Here is a 17,900-nt window from a genome sequence, read left to right as displayed (position 1 = left end):
GGGCGCCTTCTCTGTTATCTTTTCGGTGCCAGGTAAAAACCTACCTCTTTGCCCAGGCATTTTAAAAAATTTAAAATTGAATTTAAATTTGGAATTTTAATATGTTTTATTGTGTACTGTATTGTATTTACATCCGCTTGTATTTTAATCTGTTTTATTATGCTGTTCACCGCCCTGGGAGCTTATTGCTATAGGGTGGTCTAAAAATGTAATAAAATAAAAAAATAAAAAAAAATATGTCTACTCTGAATTAAGCCTCGTTCAGTTAAATAGATAAGTATATAGGATTGCAAATGAATTTTTACCTCTGAAAGGAATGCACTGTCAGACATAGAATTTAAGAGACATACTTTTCTGGATATGTTTGAAACAGGTGGGCAGGTGGGAAGGGAGTTGTGTCAATCTAATTGGGTCATCAATATAGTGCCCTCCAGATGTTGTTAGACTACAATTCCCATCAGTCTCAGACAACATAACCTATTATCAGGGATGATGGAAATTGTAGTCCTACAACATCTAGAGGGCACCACGTTGGCTATCTCTGATTTGTAAGGCTCCACAAGTAACTTTTGTTGTTTGTTGCAATACATACAAGAACATAAGAAGAGCCTGCTGGATCCAACCAGTGGCCCATCTAGTCCAGCATCCTGTTCTCACAGCGACCAATCAGGTGACCTAAAGGGAAGCCCAAAGGCAGGACCTGAGTGCACGAGCAGCACTCCCTCACTTGTATTCCCAGCAACTGATACTGAGAAGCATACTGTCTCCAACAGTGGAAGTAGAACATAGCCATCATTGCTAGGTGCCGCTGAGAGCTTTATCCTCCATGAATTTGTCTAATCCTCTTTTGAAGCCATCCAAGTTGGTGCCCATCACTGCTTCTTGTGGTAGTAAATTCCATAGTTTATGCTTTGCAAGACTACATTTTTAATTGCAGGAGAAGGGATGACATTTATTCTGGTGGATTACTTTTGATATGAGCTTTTTCTGTTTACCTACGTTGTAAGTTCTACCTCTGACAGTTCAATCCTGCATACAGTAGGGCCCTGCTTTTCGGAGTTCCACTAATACGGCGTGAGCCCCGTACTCCGCCCCCTTCTTCTCTCCGGGAGCAGCAGCACGATCAGCTGTAGTCACGCAATCAGCTGTAGCGTGGGGAGCTTCAGAGGCCAAACACTGACAGCTAGAGCGTGGCGGCTGGAGCTCTCTGCGCTCCAGCTGATCAAACCCTGCTGCTCCGCTGGCGCAATCAGATGTAACACGCTCCAGCTGTAGCACGGGAAGCTCCAGCCGCCGAGCTCCAGCTGACAGCACTTGGCCCCTGAAGCTCCCCACACTACAGCTGATTGCACCGGTGCAGCAGCAGGCTTTGGTCACTTGCTCTCTTTCTGGATGGGCTATGTTCCACTTTTTAGCGATTTTTGCTTTTCGGCGGGTGTCTGGAACCTAACCTACCGAATGAGTGGGGCCCTACTGTACATGTCTACCCAATGAATTCAATGGGACTTACTCCCAGGTAAGTATGTACAGGATTAAGTTACCTCCAGTTATACTGTTGACAAAAAAAATTACAAAGGCAACTAGTAAAGTACTAAAGTTTGCATTTTCTCTGGTGATAGGAGATTGCCATATTGATAAAAATGTTATTTGAAAGGGGTGTTACAGTGTTTTTTGCAGCACAATACAGGCATGCCTTCAAGCATCGCAACCGAATGCCTGTTCAGTACTGGTGGCATGATAATGACAGTAGAAACATTCCTTGTCCGACCTGCTCTTTGAGCAAAGATGAGACATAACAGAAATGTATTGTAAAAGCAGCATTTCAAGTGTAAAATTTGATTTCAAGTGAAAAAGTGTATGTGTGTTGGGGTATCACCATTGCTGAGTGGGGATGGATGCCAGATTCTGTTATGCCATTCTGTTAATCTTATGGATAAAAAAACTAGTCTGTCTCTCTCTGTGTGTTTATTTTTAATGTTGTTTTAGGCTATGAGATGTGCAGGAGCCAAGGCTGGTACCTTGTAGGCACTCCATTGTTTAAAAAATTAACTTAAGTATAATTGTAGTGATTCCTTTTGAGTAACAGCAAAGTAATCAGTTCCTTTCAGAGCAATTGTAATGGTAATTTATTATTTTTGGGGTCATGTAACAGTAATTGTAATTCATTACTTTTTAAAGATAATCTTCCAAGCCGTGATTAAAATAAACATTTACATATGTAATGGACATAAGACACTGGAGGCATTCAAGAGGCAGCTGGACAGCCATCTGTCGGGAATGCTTTGATTTGGATTCCTGCATTAACCAGGGGGTTAGACTTGATGGCCTTATAGGCCCCTTCCAACTCTACTATTCTATGATTCTAGAGAGAAAATGCAATTCTGTATTTAAATAACACTGCAAGCTTTTTAAAGAATTGCACCTTAAATAAGGGGTTAAAAATCACACAAAAGATACAGATCAGAAATAGGCAGACTTGTCCATTTCTACTAACATAGGAGGGAAAATCCAGAGAACACATCTTGCACAGATGTATGTACTAAAAGCTGTCATAAGAACATAAGAGCCTGCTGGATCAGACCAGTGGCCCATCTAGTCCAGCATCCTGTTCCCACAGTGGCCAACCAGGTGCCTGGGGGAAGCCCGCAAGCAGGACCCGAGTGAAAGAACACTCTCCCCTCCTGAGGCTTCCGGCAACTGGTTTTCAGAAGCATGCTGCCTCTGACTAGGGTGGCACAGCACAGCCATCATGGCTAGTAGCCATTGATAGCCCTGTCCTCCATGAATTTGTCTAATCTTCTTTTAAAGCCATCCAAGCTAGTGGCCATTACTGCATCTTGTGGGAGCAAATTCCATAGTTTAACTATGCGCTGAGTAAAGAAGTACTTCCTTTTGTCTGTCCTGAATCTTCCAACATTCAGCTTCTTTGAATGTCCACGAGTTCTAGAATTATGAGAGAGGGAGAAGAACTTTTCGCTATCCACTTTCTCAATGCCATGCATAATTTTATACACTTCTATCATGTCTCCTCTGACCTGCCTTTTCTCTAAACTAAAAAGCCCCAAATGCTGCAACCTTTCCTCGTAAGGGAGTCGCTCCATCCCCTTGATCATTTTGGTTGCCCTCTTCTGAACCTTTTCCAACTCTATAATATCCTTTTTGAGATAAGGCGACCAGAACTGTACACAGTATTCCAAATGCGGCCGCACCATAGATTTATACAACGGCATTATGATATCGGCTGTTTTATTTTCAATACCTTTCCTAACTATCGCTAGCATGGAATTTGCCTTTTTCACAGCTGCCGCACAATGGGTCGACATTTTCATCATGCTATCCACTACAACCCCGAGGTCTCTCTCCTGGTTGGTCACCGCCAGTTCAGACCCCATGAGCGTATATGTGAAATTCAGATTTTTTGCTCCAATATGCATAATTTTACACTTGTTTATATTGAATTGCATTTGCCATTTTTCCACCCATTCACTCAGTTTGGAGAGGTCTTTTTGGAGCTCTTCGCAATCCCTTTTTGTTTTAACAACCCTGAACAATTTAGTATCGTCAGCAAACTTGGCCACTTCACTGCTCACTCCTAATTCTAGGTCATTAATTAACAAGTTGAAAAGTACAGGTCACAATACCGATCCTTGAGGGACTCCACTTTCTACAGCCCTCCATTGGGAGAACTGTCCGTTTATTCCTACTCTCTGCTTTCTGCTTCTTAACCAATTCCTTATCCACAAGAGGACCTCTCCTCTTATTCCATGACTGCTAAGCTTCCTCAGAAGTCTTTGGTGAGGTACCTTGTCAAACGCTTTTTGAAAGTCTAAGTACACTATGTCCACTGGATCACCTCTATCTATATGCTTGTTGACACTCTCAAAGAATTCTAATCGGTTACTGAGACAGGACTTTCCCTTGCAGAAGCCATGCTGGCTCTGCTTCAGCAAAGCTTGTTCTTCTATGTGCTTAGTGTCCAGTCAGACTTCTCTAACACCAGTTTTGGAATGTGGGAAAGGTGAAACCCCCAATTTCTGGAAACAGATTCTCATGATTGTAGGAAAACCCCACATCACAAAGGAAGGAAATTTTTATGAGACAGTACCAGGCACTCTGGGAGCATACTCAGTGTCACTTATTATTTATTTATTTATTTATTCACTTAAAGTGATCCAGTTACCTATTAATAACCGTGTGATGCTCAAAATCTAGTTTTGTTTAGGGTTGATTTCTTCCTCCTGCAGGGCATGATACAAATAATGGTGATTAAATCAAGCCATAAATTGGCAGACAGGAGGTAGCACCTCTTCCAAGATGGCACTAACTGTGACATATGCTTGTGAGTTTTTTTCTTGAAAATGTTTTAGTTGTCCATTAATTTCTACAGATTTAATCTAATAACTGAGCAAAGCAAACTTAGTCGACTAAGGCTTCTTTCATGAAGGGACAGATCTACTTTCAATGTCTGCTTAGAGGTGGAATATTACATCATTACTAGGCTCCGTAAAGTCATAAGGAGGATTAGTGCTCCATGAATACCATTTGATCTCCCAGTCACACTCGTAGGCAGGAAAGTTAACACCCACCCACCAGCAATGTTTTATTGAACTGGTATTGGGATTTGCATGGCTTGAAACTAAAGACACAAGTTTAAAAAGCCAACAAGATTTAAACTTAAAATAGCACACTTTAACATTATATTATCATCAACAGTTACTATTTACACCACAACATTGCAGACATGGTATCTATCATTAATGATGCTACCATTAGAAAGCACTGTCCCAACAGGGTTAATCAGACACTACAAATGCCAAAAACAGAAAGCCAGCAACATATATCATTTTTTTTCTAGAGACCAGAACATGCCATTAATAATTCTAAACACCACAGACATCCTCTGCATTAAGTGTAATTTCTCTTTGAAATGCATACAGTAGGGCCCCACTCATATGGCGGTTTACATTCTGGACCCCAGCTGAAAAGTGGAACTCACTGAATAGAATGGTGTGCGACGCCCGAAAACCACCGTAAAAGCAGAACAAGCAGAACAAGCGCCGTATGAGTGGGGCTTTAGTCTAATTGAGATCACCGCATACTTAGCACCATTTAGACCCATACTTCCTTGAGCATGCAGTTTTTTGGGGGGAGCAGGGGGCTTGTCTCTATAATTTAAAACAGGAAACATAATTCCACTTTTTGCCCCCAAATTAAACACATAAGGGAACACTGAAGCAACACAGAACAGCTTATTCCTTTACTATTAGAAAACGATAAAGAGCCACTGCAGATTTTACATTTCGAAATGCACTTCTGGGGTGAGCTGCAAGTGTAAGGACTGAAAAGATTTACCCCTTCTTTACTCCTTAAGTAGGATTCTACTGTACATTTAATGACAGTAAATAAGCAACTGGAGTATGTGCATTACTTACTCCAGACTTATCTAACAACATATCTAAACAGGGATTGAGCTAGAACCAACATAGGCTGAAGAACTAAATCATGCGGTGAAGGCTTCTAACCCACACCCATTAGTTTGAGACGCCTGTGACTTAGAGCTGCCTGAAAGCCACACCCTCTACCTAAAACAAAAACATTAGATTTCCCTAATAGTACGGACGACTAACATTAAATTACTGGTGTGATGCATTCTTTCCCATTCGTTCGAACTACCCCCACCCCCGAGCACTGCTCTGGAGCTGAGTTTGAAGTGAAATCGAAGTCTCTACGCGGAACCTGCATTATCTGCCGGTGGCAGCGGGAGAGAAGAAAAAAGACGGGAATCCAAAGAAATACGATTCGGTGTGCCAGCCCCAAGAGCCCCGAGAATAAGCAGAACAGGCAGGACGGAAGCCCTTGCCGTCCATCACCCCTCACTCACCCCTACAAATCCGAGCGGCCAAGGGACTCACCCGAGCAAGCAGCCTAGAAGGAAGCAGGTGGAGGCCAGTAGCAGAAGCCGACGGGGCAGCTCCTTCATCGTCTTCCCCGTCTAACTCCTCGGGTCAGGGGGCGGCGGCGCATCCTCCCGGCGGGGGTAACTGCTGATTGCGAGAGACGGAGGAGAGTCACGGAGCGCCCTTCAGAGGGATGGTGTTTTTGGCGGCGGCCACTCAGACGGCTACCGACTCATTCCCGTTCCTCTCAACGCAACACGGCAGCGGCGTCCGTTGCTCTCGCTCAAGTCCTGACGCGCTGAGGTGGAATGTGACGCGTCACCCACAGTGTACCAGGGCAAAGGGTACAGAGAAACCAGACTGGGCCTGCGTAATGACCCACCTCCTGACGCCCCACCCACCTACTTCAAATGAAAATAACCCAATAGCGGCCACCGCCAGACAAGGCGATCGGTGATTGGGTAAAACTTTTTCTTTTTCCTTTCTCCTTTCCGTGATCAACTGGTCTCCATGCTCTCACCTTCCCACTAGCAACGTCAGAAATAGACAGGTGGAAGGTGGTTACAGCAACGCCGGAACGTAATTTGGTCTGACACTACCTCATTGTTGTCAGGGGTAAAACAGTTACAAAGGAGGTGCTTTGTAAAGAAAAAAAACTACCATACTTTGGTATTCTTATCTGTGGGCGAAAATCCACAAGAGCTTAAATTACTTTAATCAATCAGGCATATTTTGGACAGCTTACAGAAAGCCCGGGGCCTTTTATAAGTTTCGAGGCCCCGGCAACGATAAAATGTGGAACCTAAAGATTATGGTAGATTCCCGTGAACCACCTAGTTTCCGGGTTCATTGTGAACGCTTTTTTTTTGTCGTTGCAGTTCGCCCTGATAGAAGTGAAAACTGCCTTAGAAAAAGGGGGGGAGGGGAAGAGAGAGAATCGAGCTGTGATTGGGCACTAATGTGTGTCCCCATAGCAAGAGGGGAGAGCAAAGACAGGCGTTTGTGCTCTTTCTACCCTGGATCTTCTTTCGTGTAACAATGTTTTGAACACTCTAAGTGGTGTTTCGTAGGACCGTTTTGGCCTGAAAATCCATTTCAGGACTGTCGAAGCCAACCTCAGTTAGACAGATCTCAGCCGACAATATGCAGATAATGGGCATTTTAAAAAAAAGTTTTAAGAACTTTTGCTTACCATAGGATTGCCATATTCCAATTCCACAAAGCTATGTGAGCTAATCTGCAGATTATATTAATGTCTGCATTGTCCAGTTGTGTTTTTGTGCCTAGTATTTGCCAGCAAAAACTGGGAGAGGACGTGAGGGTTTTTTTGGGGTTGTTTTTTTTAAACATTTCCAGCCTTAAATGCCTAGACTCTAGTTTCCAACACTATGGAATATTTATTTATTAAGAGTATTTATATCCTGCCCTTCTACTGTTAATAACAGCTCAGAGCAGCTTACAAACATAATAAAAACAATGAAAATACACAATCAGTGTAAAAATGTAATAACACAAAATAGAAACAAACATAAGACAAGTCAATGCAGCAGTATTAAAATCCAGCATAAAACAAAAAGTCAGCAAAGCGTCAATTAAAAGCAATATTGTGTGAGAGTTTGCCTGTACCAACTATTAGGAAATGTGAAGAACACACCAGTATAGATCTTATTATGTGCCTTCAAGTTGATTATGACTTATGGCGACCCTATGAATCAGTGACCTCCAAGAGCATCTGTCATGAGCCACCCTGTTCAGATCTTGTAAGTTCAGGTCTGTGGCTTCCTTTATGGAATCAATCCATCTCTTTTTTGGTCTTCCTCTCTTTCTACTCCCTTCTGGTTTTCCCAGCATTATTTTCTTTTCTAGTGAATCATGTCTTCTCATTATGTGTCCAAAGTATGATAATCTCCGTTTCATCATTTTAGCTTCACCACTATAGATAGAAATCAAGATTTCAGTATTATCAGTTCAGTCAACCATCTTATGAAAAGAAAGTAGTGTGTGAGCATGTGAGAAGTGTCTTCAGTACACTGATTATCCCATACCAGAGCAGGCTGAAACCTGATGGAGACTTGAGTCCTGGCAGTGAATTCTAGAGGCCTGGCAATCTGTATTAAGACAGGGCAGCTGTTCCATTCCTTAAGGGGGGGAAAGCTATTCCTCTTGGTTTTAAGGGGGAGAAAGATTACACCCCCTACTGCATTGAGAAATAGGGAGAGTCTGTATGTGTGCATGTATGTATGTACGCACACATATCCATCCATTCCTGGGGAAGAAATGAAGTAGGGTGATCTTTGGTGGGGAGATGCCTGCCAGTTATTTTGAAGAAGAATATGTATTAAAAATACTTTTTAGCCTTTTCTGAATTGCTGAACAGAGGCTCTGCCGGGCAACAGTGTGAGTGAGACTGCATTCCAATGCAACTTTACTTGGGGTAAGCACCAATTACCAGGGTGGGGACAGGGCCAAAAATGCAAATACTAATACCTCAGCCTTTTCTACAGAAAGGCTTGCTTTTATATCTTGCATTTGTTCAGGGGAGGGAACATATGTTGTATTCAAACCCCTTTATTTCATCCTCCATGGTGGCAAGCAGACCTCCCATTGCATTCACCACTTAAAAGGCACCTACCCTGACACACAGAGACAACTGAGATGAAGGCTGCTTCTCCTTGTTGGCTCAACCAGAAAGTCTATAGGGATAAGGGGCATTCTGCATATGCAGCAGACAGGTGGACTAAAATTCTTGATTTTCCCACAGTCCCTCACTGGTTAAGAACAATGGAAGACAGGAGTAGGCTAATTTCCCACAAAATGGGCAGAAACTGCCTCCACATTTTGCTTTGCATCTCTGTATCCTCAAGGGCTAGAGACTTGCTTTTTTAAAAAAATGAAAGCTGGGAATCCGGGCCACCTAATGGGCTAAGCGGGCACCAGGTAGCATGGCTAGAATCCAGGTAAAACCTGGCTAACCGGGCAATATGGCAAACCAAGCCTTCAAACTGACACGAGTTAGAATATGAACTTCTTTCTGCCTTTGCTGCTACTTTTGTTAACATAGGTGGGGGGCACTACTGCCCAATCACAGTTACCCTAAACTCAGGATTTTTATAGGAGGATATTCAAGTTGGTTACTAGTTCCCAGTTCCTTATTTGCTGAAAAGAGGCTAGAAAAGAAGTCCATATCTCCCTTAACTACAAAACAAAGTTATTATGTTCCTGAACCTGAAATAAAGCTTTTCCCATGGGCAAAAGATTACACCAGGATTTACAATTCTGGTCAAACCAGCACAGAGAATAAATGATAGATAAATGAATAAATTATACCTATAGAATGTCTAGCCATTATGGCTAAAGAAGAGTTGGGATAGTGTTAATCGTAGTAGATGTTTACATACCCTCAACATCTTCCCAGTACTAATTCTCAGACTAATTGTTGCACTTGGAACAATTATTGGAGGAGCTGGGTAATGGAACCAATTACCTAGAGAGGTAGTGGGTTCTCCAACACTGGAGGCATTCAGGAGGCAGCTGGACAGCCATCTGTCAGGAATGCTTTGATTTGGATTCCTGCATTGAGCAGGGGGTTGGACTTGATGGCCTTATAGGCCTCTTCCAACTCTACTGTTCTATGATTCTGTGCTTTGCTTATACTACTAGGTGATTTTAATGCTATAATAGGTTAATCACTGTTAAAAGTTGCTGAGTGGTGTTTGGGAAGGTGAATAATTTATTTTATTACATTTTTACATTTTTATTTTATTACATTTTTAGACTGCCCTATAGCAATAAGCTCCCAGGGCGGTGTACAGCATAATAAAACAGATTAAAATACAAGCGGATGCAAATACAATACAGTACACAATAAAACATAATTAAAAATTTCCAAATTTAGATTCAATTTTAAAATAATGCTGGTTTAAACCTATTTAGGATAACATATATGTTGACTTTATACAGCTGACTCTAGGGAGCAGGACGGTGCCAGAGGGCAGCTAGGCTGGGCCCTGGCCAAGGGCCCCTGTGGCCCAGAGGAGCCCCTGAAGGGCCCCTCCTTAGGATGGGAGGGTAGTGTTCCCATTCCGCGATCTGTGGCAGAGGTGCCTCTCAACTCTGCTGCAGATCAAGGAGGGAGTTCCCAGGCACCCCCTCATACAATAAGCCCGCACACATGCCCTACCACTTCCATCACTGTGAATGTTGTGTGCACTGCCCATGCATGCCTACCATCAACTAAGATGGCAGCAGGGGCTTCTCTAAGGGGCTGACATCTCTGCCACTATCTTGGTTGATGGTAGGCATACACACTCAGGGCGCAAGGCATTCACAGCAACAAAAGAAGTAAGTGAGACTTGCAGGTGGGTGCCATGGGCCCGGGGCAGGCAGGTGCCCAAGGGCCCAGTCATACCTGACGCTGGCCCTGCTAGGGAAGATAGTGATCACCAGCCCATAATAGTAGTAATAGCTGTGGAATTATTATTATTATCTGACCTAAGGCCAGTAACACACTCAGACAAATGGTTAGCACAGAATCTGGAAATCCACAAGGAAAAGAAATTAAAATTACAAAAAGTAAGTCTGAGCAAACTGACTATGGCTGCTTTCGCACATGGGGCTCACTGCGTTAATTTAATGGATTAAAAAGGTAGTGCTTCTGTCCCGATTTCTAGAATTTCTTTCACACTGCAGTACCTCTTGCGATAAGGAACAGCAGCTTTTTCAGCCGATATACCAGCATTTTGTGCAACGGTCTTTCATACGGCTTGTTTTCATCCCTCGCCCATTATTACACATGTGCACTGTTCCCCAATGTGTAGGATGTGTAAGATCTCATCCCGTTGCCATGCAAGCCTTCTCCCTTTAGGATCTAACATTTTAAATTGTTTTAGTTGTATCAAGACAGGGTTGTGTGTGGGAAATGCTGCTGCTATCTGCACAAATGCAGGAATACCGGTACAGTGTTCATCAGGCAAAAAAAAACCAACCCTACGTGACTAAAGGGTGAGAATGCACTGCATGCTGGGATGCCTGTCGTGGGCAGCTGCAGCTAGCGAAAAACTCCAGCAATCATCCAGGTTCCCAGCCTTGCTAACGGATTATTTCTGGTACATTTATCATGGAAATTTGCGCTAAACTTGCACCACATTCCACTAGAATTCCGGAGCTAGCTTGTGTGGCGTATGAAAGATCAAATATAATGCGCAAATTACCTGGTAAGAAATTGTCAGAATAACGGAATAAAGTGCAGTGTGAAAGCACCCTATGTGAACTTAGTGCTGCAAGCATATCAGGACATATGTGACAATCTGAGAGTTGGAGACCCCTTTTAATATCTGACTCAAGGTCTAATGAAACAAGTAAACAAAGTTTTTAGGGTTTCATAAAGAATGTAGAATATTGAGAAGAAAACTGAGAAGACAGATACAAAGAGCACATGCCTCATCTGATCATAAGGAACAGAATACTATGTTAAAACTTAGATGAGATTATTTAAAAAATTAATCACAGCTAAGAAACCCCAGTTTCAGATGAAATTTCCCACTGATCTTGACCTGGCAGCAATAATGACAAATCCAGTCTGCTTTTAGCATTTAATTTCCAGAAGTGCCATGAGTCCCATGGTACGGTCTTGGAGCAATAAGGACAAATAGGAGGAGATGGATTGGGACTTGGGGGAGTGAATGCCAGTGAAGGGCATTCAGAGGGGGTTGAGCCTGATGGCTTCAGTGCTGCTGACAGTAACAGCTCCATCCCCGTAGCTCCCATTACAACTGCTAAGGTGCTGCTCGACCAGAAGGTGGCCTCTTCACCTTCCCTACAGCCCCCATCCTTGCTCACCCTGCCATCGCCACCACACCCCCTTCCTCCTAAGGAGGAGGAGGACCTTGCCAAAGTGTCTCCGTCACCCTTGCTTCAAACACGGAGGCTACTGTACCAGCAGGCTCAGAGAGTTCCCACAGTTGAGGAGGAGCATTTGCATGCTTGCATGCTCCCAACCATGACATCCACGTAGAAGGAGCCCGCTCACCCTTATTTAAGGCTTGTAAGGGGCCGTGTCTAATTGCTGTGACATCTTAGCACTGTGTAGCCATACCTACTTATGCACCGTACAGATGCTGAAGTCTGTGTAGCCTGTAAGCTGACTCAGGAAGCACTCTGTACTGAAATTTTCCATTAAACCTATTAAAGAAAAGCACACCTCCATATCTGCAATCTGACTTCAGCGGGTTGGGTGGGACAAGGAGGCTTAAAGAAGCAAAATTCTCGTTTGATATCCACATACCAGACACAACAAGGGAGAGTTTTTATTTCAATTTATTTAAAGAGGAAGAAGTTGAAAGAAGAACTTGTAGACAACCTCTGGAACTGGACATCAGCTTCCTTCTGTTATGGTCTCCAGTATGCACACTGGAGATTAAATTGCTTATACAGACACTGAAGAATAATAAGGCACCAGGAGATTATTTATTGCCACTGGAATTATTTAAGAGTAATGTGGATTGGTGGGCTTCCCTACTGGCAAGTCTGTTTACCTACATAAACAACACAGCCTGTTTTCCAAAAAGCTGAAATCTTAAAATCATAGAATAGTAGAGTTGGAAGGGACGTATGAGGCCATCAATTCCTGCTTAGTGCAGGAATCCAAGTTAAAGCGTCCCCGACAGGTGGCCGGGTAGCTGCCTCTTGAATGTCTCCAGTGTTAGAGAACCCACCAGCTCCCTAGGGAATTGGTTCCATAGCCTTACTGCTCTAACAGGAAGTTTTATCTGATATTCAGCTGAAATCTGGGGTCCTGCAACTTGAGCCCATTATTCCGTATCCGGCAGTGTGGGATGATCGAGAAGAGATCCTGGTCCTCCTCTGTGCGACAACCTTTCAAGTACTTGAAGAGTACTATCATATTTCCCCTCAGTTTTCTCTTCTCCAGGCTAAGCATGCCCAGTTCTTTCAGTCCCTCCTCATAAGGCTTTGTTCCAGTCCCCCGATCATCCTTGTTGCCCTCCTCTGAAACTGTTCTAGTTTGTCTGCATCCTTCTTAAAGTGTGGTGTGAAGAACTGGACGCAGTACTGAGGCCTAACCAGTGCCAAATAGAGGGGAACTAGTACTTCATATGATTTGGAAACTATACTTCTTTTAATGCAGCCTAAAATAGCATTTGCCTTTTTTGCAGCCAAATTGCACTGTTGGCTCATATTCAGCTTGTGATCAACAACAATTCCAAACTCCTTCTCGCATGTAGTATTGCTGAGCAAAGTATCCCCCATCTTATGTTTTTTTCCCCTAGATGTAGAACTTTGCACTTATCCCTGTTAAATTTCATTTTGTTGTTTTCAGCCCAGTGCTCCAGCCTATCAAAATCAGGCAGCAGGGATATTGACAGAAAAATGGCAATTTTAAACAATGGCAGAGGTGTGAGTGAAACAGGGATTGAAAGACACTGAGAGAAAATGGCAGTTTTAAATAATGGCAGAGGTTTGACTAGAGTGAGCAGGAATTTGAGTATAGCGAGAAGGGAGTTGGGAAAGGCTCTGTTATGTCACCTTCCGTTTGTAGTAATCTTTGCTATTTCTTCTTGTTAAACTTTTTTTAAAAACCCTCAATGTCACCATCTTTTAATTAATTTTTAAAGTTAAATTTAACTTGCACTAAAGCACTTTTAAAGTTAGGTGTACTGCACAATCACTTTATCAATACGTTTTTTTAAAAGGTAAGCTAAAAAGATAAAACAATGGTGCTAACTAGAAAGGCAGTATTTATTTTTTTAAATCAATGTAACATTTGTATTAAAATATTTTTTATTTAAACATGATGTGAAGATTCCTACCTTGCTTCTTCAAAGGTCTCAGTTGCCTTCAGAGGCTCAGGGTGTCTCTTATGTTCAGAGCCACCTAGTGAGCCTTTCCCCTTTTCAAGGTTAGGGCTCTTCTCATCAGTAGACACACTCTTAGGGTTGTTTGTTTAAACTCCTGCCACTGGGTTATACTGCCCCAGACCTTACCAATCTCCTTCCTTCCTTTATTTTTTTTGTGAGCCGCCTTGAGGGCCTTTGGCCAAAAGGTGGCATAGAAATAGAATAAATAAATAAATAAATCTGAGCTCCCCATTATGTTTGCCACCCACTTTTACTCAGCCATAATCTCTCCTCTCTTAATTCATCACAGGTGATGCTGTTCTGCCTTGCACCTTCTTTAGTCAACATCTTGCTCCCATCTCTAGTTTTTGTCTGTTTACTACCTGGCTCTCCACTTGTTTCTCCTCCGTTTCACACTCATCCATACATTCACGCTCTCCTCCTGTCCTCTATTCCAGGCCACCCATTCTCACTCTTTCATCTTCACTACCTTTCTCATGCTAGATGTTTGTCGTACTGTCACACACACACTTTTTCATTCTCCTTCTCTCTCACTGGCTTCCACTTGTCCTCACTCTGTCTGCTGCCGTTTCTTTCATTCTTGTGTTGTCTCCTGTATATCTGTCCCTGTCTTCCCTTCTCTTTCTTGGTGGCTGGGATTCCCCCAATGTGTCTTTTGCCCCACCATCCTTGGTTGAGGTGAGCAGCGCTGCATCCTCAGTGCACTTTCCCCATCCACTTCCTTCTGCTTGGACTGACTCGCTTTCTGGTCTGAATGCCCACACCACAGCTTGCTGGGAGGATGCCTCACCAACCCCTCCAATACACATGCAATATGTCAATAAATGTATAAATTGGTGAAAAGGCATTTTACCACAAATTAAAAGATAGATTGAAAAGTTAACCTAATAAAATTTGATCATAATGTCATGTAGATGGACCATAAAAAGTGAGTGAACAACATGTGGCTATTCCAGAGCAAATACTTAGTATGGAAACTCCCCCAGTGGTCCTACCGTGAGGAAGGTATTAAAATATTAGAGTAAGTCTTTATTTTGACCATTCACAGAGGCCAGGACTCAGGAGGCAAAGTAAAGTTGCTTCCAAAAGGGGGGGGGGCGAGAGGTTCATTTTAAAAATAAGAATCAAGGGACAGGACAGGGAGATTGTACTTGCATTAGGAACTGAATGAAGCACGTGAGGGCTCTTTTCATTTAGTTCAAACATTTTTAAAAGCCCCAAGCTTGCTCAAGCAGCGCAGGGCTCTTTGCAGAAGAAATTCCATTCTGGAAGATCATCACATAGCCACTCCAGGAACTCCTGCAGGGCTGGAATCCGACCTACAAAGAGCCCCAGGCTGAGTCCTGACTCCTGAGTGCAGGGCTTTTCTAACATTTTCATGAGCAAAAAGGTGCTCTCAAAATGTTAGGAAACCCCTGCTGAGATTAAGTGGATGTCATTCATTCTTTGAAGTTAGTGGCCTTGTCCTGTAAGTCTGCTAGGTCCCTCTGCTGCCACTGCAAGCTGGCCTCCATGTCTCTGTGGTAGTCTGATGTATCAGAAACTTTTCTTTCTGCAGGCTCCGCTCTCTCTACAATTACATGCATTTTTCTCATTTCTTGTCTAGTTCCTTTAATGACATTGTGTTGTGGGTGGCTTCTCTGAGGACAGCAAATGTTGAAGTTAAGTCCCTCTCCTTTTCCCTCACTTTGGCCACTATCTTGGGAGGCTTTATAGCCCACATTTTGGACACTTTTGCCTTTTTCCATTTTTAATTCCTAGGGTTAATAACTTGCCTCTCCATTATGTTGTTGCTCTAGGTATGGTCCATTTGCTGTAGGATTACTCTGGGGCAAGGGAGCTTGTTAGACTGCCTCTGTTGTGCCTAGAAGTCATCCTATTTTCACAGAGTCATAGAATCAAAGAGTTGGAAGGAGCCTATAAGGACATTGAGTCTAACCCCCGCTCAATGCAGGAATCCAAATTAAAGCATCCCTGACAGGTGGCTGTCCAGCCGCCTCTCAAAGACCCCTTTCATTCCTCTTTGCTGTGTGATAATTTTTTGAGGACCTGGGGGAGGAATCTAGGATCTGGGATTTTATCCTTCAGGCAGGGTGAGCAGTATACAAAAATCTCTCCTCCGTTGGCTGTCAGATGCCATTGCAAGAGTGGAGAAGGGGCAACTTAAATCCCAAATCCCCCCATTCCCCCAACAAAGTTCTGAGCAACCCCCCCCCCAAGTATATCCCCAGGAATCACTGGTTTTAGAATAATAGACCAGTATTGCCACTCTACTGCTGTTTATACTGTCTCCCTTTGGGAGGAAAGGTGGGTTATAAATATAAATGAATAAATAGGAACAACCATCTTGCTGGAGGTGGGGGAAAACATCCTTCAACATTAAAGGGTCAAAGACAGGAGTTATCTGAGAGTCATTAAAGACAGTTTGCTGAGTGGGCTTCCTTTATAATCACCAGAATGACCTTTGCACATCTGGTTGTGCTGCTGATGCTACAATGTACTAGGGACATTGAACTCTGGGGAAGTTTGCATGGAACCTTTTTCACAGTAGATTATGATTTATTTGATTTTCAGCCAGTGTGTTTTGAAAGGCCTGTTCTTCACACAACCATTTTTAGATAGCAAGCTCTCCACCATGATATATTTGAAAGGGAAGGCTGACACTTCGTAGCCCTTTGGTGGGCAGAGATGGACACCAAGAAGGATCCATGCTCCTCTGCCTTTCTCAATGGCTCTGAGAGCCCCAATGAGCCACTTCTTCTAAGGGCTTTTCTATGCTCTGTAGTTAGTGATGATTAAGGTTGGTTTGAATTTGATTTAACCTACAACATTTCCACTGAAAACATCAGTGTTGGCAAGCAGTATAAGAAACTATGAGTAGTTCAAGTGATACCGCTTTTAAAGAGGAAAGATTTATTGCTGAAAGCTGACCTGCTGGGTGATGACAGCTCACAGGGACACAGGTCATCTGATGACAGGGGTAGCAAAGTTCTTTTGCTCCAGCAGGTAAAGCTACTGAGTCAGGTTAGTGCAACACATGTGGCCTGTGACAAAATACAATTAGTAATTAATACAGCTACAGGTCAGTAATAATTTTGGGTCCATTTTGTACAGTAGAGCCCTGCCTTATCTGTTGACATAATTGATCTGGAAACCTGCACACTGGTAATTCGGCCTTCTTCTCTGAGCATGCAGTAATGCAAGTGTGTCAAATTCAAATGACCCACATTCTCCATCTATCATATGCCCAATAATATTTCCCCAGAAAATGCCAACCCTTTGGAACTTTTGGCTTTACAGATCTCCAAATTTACTGTCTTTTGCAGGAATCCCTCTTGCAGAGTTAGGTCGGTCTTGTTTTCTGCCTCAAACAAATTAAATGAATGAGCTCTATGCTGGGGCCAATGCCAGTATTTATAATAGCTCTATTTCTCTGTAACATCTGAATTGGGAATGGCCATGAAAGCCCTGGACAGGTGCCTGAACATGGTGAGCTGGATGAGAGCCAATAAACTGATTCTGAATCCTAGCAAGACGGAGACGTTGTTGCCAGATGGTTCCTGAGTCTGAATAATTGATCAGTTGCCTGCTGTGGATGGGGTCGTACTCACCCGAAGGAACAGGTTTGTATTCTGGGGGTGCTTCTGCAGCCATCTCTGTTGCTAGAGGCTCAGATTACTTCAGTGACTAGGAGTGCCTTTTACCAGCTTCGGTAGTTAAGACAGCTATGGCCATTTCTGGATTGGGATAACCTGACCACTGTCATCCATGCACTAGTATCAGTGAGGCCATATCAGGAGGAGCTGCAGACTGGGAGGAGCTGCAGACTGAGACATACTGCTGGGGTGAGACTGCTGGGACCATCAAGGGGCAAGCATTTCTATCTGTCTTGCCCCACTCCTCTGCCTGGGCCACATCAGGAGGAGCTGCAGACTGAGAGGTACTGCTGCTGGGGTGAGATTGCTGGGACCATCAAGGGGCAAGCATTTCCATCTGCCTTGCCCCCCCCTCTGCGTGGGCCTTATCAGGAAGAGCTGCAGACTGAGATGTGCTGCTGCAGGGATGAGACTGTGCTGGGACCATCAAGGGGCAAGCATTTCCATCTGCCTTGCCCCACCCCTCTGCCTGG

General features: G+C 43.4%; 1 protein-coding gene across 1 annotated transcript in view; it reads right to left on the bottom strand.

The window, feature by feature from the left end:
- The window catches only part of SUCO (SUN domain containing ossification factor), a 121,723-nt gene extending 115,321 nt beyond the window's left edge, over window positions 1-6,402 (bottom strand). The window contains exon 1 of the mRNA XM_061584762.1: window positions 5,913-6,402. Within this exon, the coding sequence (XP_061440746.1) occupies window positions 5,913-5,980 (68 nt within the window). The 5' untranslated portion in view covers window positions 5,981-6,402. The remainder of the gene's footprint in view (window positions 1-5,912) is intronic.
- Window positions 6,403-17,900: the final 11,498 nt, after the last annotated feature.

Source organism: Rhineura floridana, chromosome 1 (assembly GCF_030035675.1).
Source record: "Rhineura floridana isolate rRhiFlo1 chromosome 1, rRhiFlo1.hap2, whole genome shotgun sequence".
In the NCBI taxonomy this organism is placed as follows: domain Eukaryota; kingdom Metazoa; phylum Chordata; class Lepidosauria; order Squamata; family Rhineuridae; genus Rhineura; species Rhineura floridana.
The sequence above is the reverse complement of the archived record's forward strand: the minus strand, read 5'-3'. Positions and strand labels throughout refer to the sequence as shown.